The sequence below is a fragment of the Triticum urartu genome, chromosome 2A (assembly GCF_056163025.1).
Source record: "Triticum urartu cultivar PI428250 chromosome 2A, HENAU_Tu73, whole genome shotgun sequence".
Taxonomy (NCBI): Eukaryota; Viridiplantae; Streptophyta; class Magnoliopsida; order Poales; family Poaceae; genus Triticum; species Triticum urartu.
The window spans coordinates 569,182,401-569,189,359 of record NC_141874.1 but is presented as its reverse complement, the minus strand read 5'-3'; the positions used below and the strand labels follow the sequence as shown (position 1 = coordinate 569,189,359).

The window sequence follows — 6,959 nt, the reverse complement described above, 5'->3', positions numbered from 1 at the left end:
GACCCACAAGCCTGAGCTTCAGTCCCTTCCGCAGCTCATGTTCTGCCGGCGACAGCTGGCGCCTCTCTTGAGCTACGTCAAGGCGCAAGATGACCTCACAAGCTATGTGGAACTGCAGCTTTGCGTCGCCGAAGAGGCTCTGGCTCCAAATGCGAAGATCCCTGGCCGTGCGAGCTAGCTTGATGTGGAGGCGCGCAAACACACAGTTTGGCACGACTGGCCGCGCCCAGGCCGTGGTCACCGTGTCCATGAAGCGCGGGAAACGGGGCCAGAAGGATTCAAACTTGAAGCACATTCGCCGTTTGGGTCCCTCCGCATCAGAAAGCAATAGTGGGAAGTGGTCGGAGCATGCCGTAGATGCAGCCATCAGCATTGCGTGGGGGAACAAGGCTTCCCACGGCGCGTTGCAGAAGAACTTGTTGATGCCCACCATTGTTGGGTTGTCACGCTCATTGCTCCAGGTGAACTTGCGGTTGCCGCATTTTATTTGGCGTAGCCCGGCTCTATCTATGGCGGCCGTAAAACGACCCATGAGCCTTCTATTTAGGTTTAGGTTGTTTTTCTCCCTAGCCTCGTAAATTTGGTTGAAGTCTCCGTTTATAATCCATGGCTCAGAGCATGGCGGGGCGGAGTTTGAGATTTCTGCTAGAAAAGCTTCTTTGCCTGCGTCATCCGTCGGCCCGTAGACAGAGGTTAACCAGAACTGATATTGGTGCCTAGCTAGGCTAACTTTTACAGTGATCGCGAACTGGCCTACAGCATGAGTGACTACGTCGACTAAGTCCTGATTCCAAAGGATGGCTATGCCGCCTCGAGTGCCCATGGCTGGCAGTACCGCACAGCCCCGCAAGGATTGGCCGCCGATGTCGCGCACAAGGGCCTACGTCCACACATCGATCTTGGTCTCCTGCAAACACATGATGGCGGCGCGGTGCGCGGCAACAACCTCGTGGACCGCTTCTCGCTTCGCCGGCGAGTTCAAACCACGAACGTTCCAACTCATGATCGGGGGCAAGGTGGGTTCGTCAATCATCAGGACACTGGAGATCTCTTCGGCGACTACACTTACTAATAAAAGAACACATGTACACTTGCGAGCGGTCCGGGGAGCGTCGTCGCCCACCAATAGGCCCCAAGTTGCGACGGCGCCAGCTGAACCTCACACTACAACGCTGACAGAGGGGAAGTAAACCTAACTCAGGCCAGCCGAACGCTGGCCACCACCGGAGACTACAACTACTACTACAACAAGGAAGGATCTCTAACATGACTACACCATGGCCTCCTCGGCGACTCCTTCAGGCCCGTTGAGACCTGCAGCGATGCGCAGGGCCTCTATGCCCATCCTGGTAAGCTTGGCGATGACGGCGATGTCCTCCTCGGAGAGGGGCTCGTCGAACCTGTGCACGAGCGCCTCCGCCGCCTTCTTCGTCATCTTCTCCTTTGGTCCGAGGAGGCCAAGGCCCTGTACCAGGCGGAGCGTGCCGCGCTGCGCAACCGGCACCTTGCAATTCAGGGCTGCCTGGCGCGCGCTCTGGCGCGATGGCGGAACGGACATGGCATGTGTCTTGGGAGGAGCGGAACTTCGCTTGGGCTTGGGCAGGCCAAGCAGGGGGGTTGGCTTGTCGCAGAAGAGGCGCCATGGTGTAGCAGAGGACTCGGCGATCTCCAGGAGCTGAACTTGCTGTGTGACTGCTCCCAGCTCAACCGCAACCGTGGCCGCGACCGTCGGGGTCTGACAGCTGAGGAGGGCAGGGCTATGGCATGATCCGGAGAGCGTCGGGCTGAACACATCCGGAATGTCAACTGATTCCATGCCCTTGGACCGCCTTGCCTCCTCCTCAAACTCGAGCGGCACGGCCGTCGATGCCGTGGTCACCTCATCCAGCTGGGCCGCGACGCTGTTTCCAGGGGCCCTGGGGGCGAGCAGCACCCTGTCGGCGTTGTTGAAGAACTCGTCGACTCCGTTGGTGGCGATGATGGTGGCGGAGGCAGGCACGCGCGAGGTCGTGGATGGAGTGGGCACGTGCACCAGACTGGCCAGGCGCTGCTTGCCAGCCATCTTCTTGCTTGGGTACGCCTTGCCAGCTGATCGATCACGGCCTCCGTGCCGGCCACTGCTCGTGCGCCGGGGCGGAGGGGAGCGGCTGCGTTGGCGCACCTTGCTAGTGGCCCTGTCCGCAGCCGACTGGGCGTTGGAGCCGCGACCACGTCCCAGCAATGTGTCCTTCCAGGAGCGACGACCGCCGCCGCCGCCACCGCGCCCATCGTCGTCGCGCCCGGGTCACCACGAGGGAGACCCCGACAGCCCGAGTCAACCACCGGCGCGCGCTGCTGACGGCGGTGCCGCTCCTCAGGCTGGCCGTCCTCGACGTGCAGAATCCAGGAGCCTGGGTAGGTGCGCGGCAGGTCGTCATCGTGGTCAGAGCCGGAGGAGGGCAGACTGCTCTGAGCGGAGTGCGAGGAGCGTGGCGAGCAGGGGGGCCAGTCCTCCACCCTGTCGACGTGGATGAGCATATCGAAGCGCTCGGCGCCGGGCGGCAGGGCGACCCACCGGTCCGGTGGCGAGTAGCCCTCCATCTCCTCGACGCGGCCAGCGCCCTGGGGAAGCTTCCAGTAGGTGTGCCTGGTGGGGATGAAGGCCATGTCCCAGACCCACACCCAGCAGGCGAGGTGCTTGGTGTGGTCGCACTCCAGCGTGCGGCTGTCGAGGTGGTCGACGCGCACCTTGTCGCCGAACACCTCCTGGACTCCTTCCAGGGACCAGTACTGCTGCGGCAGGTGCTTGATGACGCAGCGGACGTGGAGGTTGAAGGTGCCATGGCCGGCGTGGTCGTTCTCTCTCCACGGCGCGATGCCGAAGTTGACGCCGTCGACGCGCAGGGTGCCGCGGCGCACAACATTGTCTTGGTGGGCAGGCTGGGTGAAGATGATGAAGAAGTCCTCCGGGTTGTGCGCCGTCACCCGCAGATGGTGCGGCGGCACACGGAGCTGCGCCTCGAACGCACGGCCCACCGCCATGGGCGAGGTGGCACTAACCCCGTCGAGCGCGCGCAGCGTGACTGCATGCCGCCTGAGGACGAAGATGCTCTGCTCGATGGCCGGGGTGGACTCGCCGATCTTGTGGCTCGAGCGCGGGCGCCTGGCCGGATCGACCAAGCTGAGCTCAGGCGCGGGCGCCATAGCAACTTCAGACGTGGCTTGCGGTGGCGGGGGCAGAGGCGGCGGGGAAGGGCAGTGGAGGCGAGCGTGCGCCGACGTGCGAGGAGGGAGCGGTCCTATCCTACTAGAGGCGGGGCCGCCATGGCCGTTGCGCGGGTTCTGAGGGCACTCTTTAGCAAAATGGCCAAGAAGCTCGCAGATCACACAGCGCAGGGGATCGCGGCAATCTTTTCTACGGTGGTGCTTGCTGAGGCAGCGGAAGCAGCGGCCGCGGAAACGGCTTAAGAAGGCCTCCCGGCCACCCACTGCATTGAAACCCTGTCGGCGGTCCGAGCGACGAACTGCGCTCGACCTAGGAGAAACCGGCAGATCCAGAGCGGCCTTGCGGCTTTTGCGCGAGGTGACTTCGATCCAGCCACCGCCCATTCCCGAAGGGGAAGCAGGGGATGGGACGACAATGATAAATTACAGTCTTCGGGCTGGGGAAGGGAAAAGATCCGCCGGATCTAAAAAAGCAGCAGCCCTGGGGCATTCACCCCGCAGCAACAGGCGTGACGCGGTGGCCGGATCCGGGATTGAATGCGCGGCAGAGTCCGCGGCGGGGGAGGGGGCCGGACTGCCCCTCGCATCCAGAAGAACCAGCGCATGGCCCTGCGGATCAGAGCTTGCAGGAGCGCAACACGGTGGCGCACCCATGCTGGGCTCGGGGAAGGTGGCCGCCGCGGCCGGGGCGGCCAGCGGCGCAGGGGCGAGCGGGTGGCTACCTAGCAGGGGCGAGCCCGCACCTAGCTGCTGTCGCGGCCGATCGTTAGTGGAGGCTCCGTTGGTCCGTTGTTTACGCCCACCGGGCACGTACGTGCGTCAGCACCAACACAAAAAACATCAATGCAGCACTGCCGCTTCTCCTTTGTGACGGTGGAGCCGGTGGTGCTCTCATGCTTTTACTTCGCATTGTCAAACTTTACTTAAAATCGCCGAGTTTTTGGAATAGTGGCACAGACATGTAATCAGTAGGAATACTGTTTATGCACCTTGGGCTGCATGCAAACCTCACCTTTGGCACGATTCGACGAGTCTAATCCGGCAAGATGCGTCGACGTTAGGATCTGGAGGACCCATCACCCATGTCATTCCGCGTTTCGCCCGGCTTTAGCTTCAGGGCAGGCAGGCAGGCCATGCAAGAAACGAAGCTGTCAGCCTCCAAAAGTTGACGCGACGCGATGTGACTCCTGACGACGACTCAATTTGGCACGGAGAGTCGACGGCCGACGGGATACAAAATCAACGTTGCCACTTGCCACGATACACACTGATTAACCAAATCTTCTCCAAGAAAGAAAGACGGGCAGAAAAGAGAGAAAGTTTTTTTTTCTTAGTCCAAGAAAAGAGAGAGTTGCACTCGCTCGGTTCCCCGCACGGGAGACGGGGATTTGGATCAGTTCTTTTCGTCCTAGTGGGCTTTGAGCGTGAGGTTTTACATCAATATAATAGTGGGTTTATAGTCCCCTCACATGACAGTTTTGCATATGTGAAAAAAGAAATGTATCAAAAAATAAGTCAAGTGAGCTCTTATGGAAGAGCCTGGCTATATACTTATTCTAGGCAAATACAATAAATGTAAAAGAAAGAGAGAAGATAAAAGATACTAATATGATAGCTTCATATAGTCATCGGCTGACTAGGCTATAAACCATGCTCATACACGGACCTGCCACCAATTGCACGGCCGATGATCACCTTCAGAAACTACCCCAAAAAGGAATGTCCGAGACTAAGCTTTTAGTTCCCGTGGATTGTAAAGTTACATAGTAAATAAATTATTGGAAAACCACGTTGCACTAATTGCATAGTTTGGATTACGTAAAATCATTTGAGAAAAAATAATCTCCTGGGCAGACTCAGATACGGCACTTTACTGCACTTTGATAATGTTCCCTTCAATTTGCAACGTCCAGTTGAGCAACTGAAAGACTAGTGGGCTTTGAGAGTGAGTGTGCGTGCAGAGGACATAGTGGAGTTTTGTAGCAATATAATAGTGGGTTTATAGCCCGCTCATATGACATTTTTGCGTATGTGAAAAATGAAAGAAATAAAAAAATAAAGTGAACTCTCACGCAAAAGCCTAGCTATATACTTACTTCTAAGCAAATACTTACTTCTGGACATGGTGGTGGTGGATCTATCGTTCTTCCCCGACCTCGTCGATGGATGCGGCGGATCTGGGCCCAAGGTAGTACGGGACGTCCACCCGGTCGACGTGCCATTGCGACACGTGCCTCGCTGCTTGCAGTAGGCCTGTTCATCGACTCACAAAACCTCATTGGTGATGGTGCTTCTTTGGATCTGGCAATGGTGAAGAATCGGCGTCTCTTCCGGTGTGCGCTTTGGCGGCGCTGGATTTGGATGACAGCGATGGCTTCGGCGAGTGCAGGAAACCCTAGGAATAATTCTGCATTTTCCCGTCTTTTGGGGTTCTATCTGCAAAGTTTTTAGGACAATCGTGTTTTCTTTGTCTGTCTTTTAGTTTTCATGTGTGTTTGGTTATGTAAGTTGATTCTCTACCGGTGAAATGAATTACGTGGTTGCTCTAAAAAATTATGTTTGTTTTGCGGGCTTTGTTGTCTGAGTACAGGTCGTGACCAGTGAATGCCTTTTGCAGCTTGCCTGTGTAAGCCCAACTCCAACGCACGACCCCAATTGGACGTCCGTCCATTTTGTCCGTTTGGGTAGGGCAATGTGGCGGCGGCCAGTCGTTTTCCTGGATAAGCTAGCCGTGTATCTAACGCGCGGACGCATCTCGTCTGACCGCCTAGAATTGTTTGCAAATGAAATTTTGTCACCGAGGCCGTAGTTCACACCAACAACAAAGCCAGCGGCCGGCACACATATCCCAGCCTACAGAAAGATCAACCCTCCAAGTTTGTCGCAGGCAACAAAGCCAGCGGCCGGCATCCTTGCCAGCCTTCAAAATGAACACCCAAGTTTGCTCGGCACCGGTCTTGGGGTTAGGCCCTATCTCCATCCAACTCTCACAAATCAATCTGTCCTCATATTTTTTTTAAAACCTGATGTATGCGGCTATGATTGGATGACGGCCTCCTTGGACTCACCCCTCTGTCCATGGATAGATATGGGAGAAAATTTGCGGGTTGCCTTTGTTGATGCCCTTATGGAAGAAATTTTCAAAAGAGTAGTGGACGGCGGCACCATCGACCATCGTGCAACCTTTGCTTGCCTGATTCCTCCCCGCGTCTACATTCGGTAAACCTTTGGTTTGCTTTGCATCTCGTTATCTCGCAAAACAAATGAATGAATCTTCTAATCTTCTTCTTCTTCTTCTCGAAAATGGTGGCCCGAGCCTCCCAACCCTTGCAACCCACTATGTTGGTTGTTCGAGCAGTTAATACCTTTCTGGAAAATACTTGCAACAAGAATAATAGTGTGGACAAGTAGCAAGCGACCTCTTTCTGCTGAACCTGAACGCGTGCACCTTGAAAACTTCCTTTTCTTGATTGAAACAGCGATCTCCCCTCGCCGACTTCGGTTAAAGAAACCACCAGTCATATACATGTTTAAAATGCAATGCAGAATTCGTCTCCAATATCAGAAACAACTTGGGGAGCAAGACAAACAGAATTTTCTTTCATTTTAATCCTTGTAGCGAAGTAAAACAAATCCCATACTCTGCTTTGAGGGCGGCCTGTCAGTGTCACCACCGGCGCTCTGCTGTTTACCGGGCTCGATCATAACTCCTTTTTCCTACCAACCGCTGTGGTACGGATCTACCGACTCCAAAC

General features: G+C 56.1%; 1 protein-coding gene across 1 annotated transcript; it reads right to left on the bottom strand.

Annotated features, from left to right (window-relative positions):
• Nucleotides 1–1,270: 1,270 nt before the first annotated feature.
• LOC147985960 (uncharacterized) lies at nt 1,271–3,588 on the bottom strand. The gene is made up of 2 exons (XM_087541811.1): nt 2,162–3,588; nt 1,271–2,117 (listed from the first exon to the last, which is right to left on the bottom strand). The coding sequence occupies exons 1-2, from the start codon at nt 3,586–3,588 to the stop codon at nt 1,271–1,273; spliced, it is 2,274 nt and encodes a 757-aa protein (XP_087397937.1).
• Between the last annotated feature and the right edge of the window lie 3,371 nt (nt 3,589–6,959).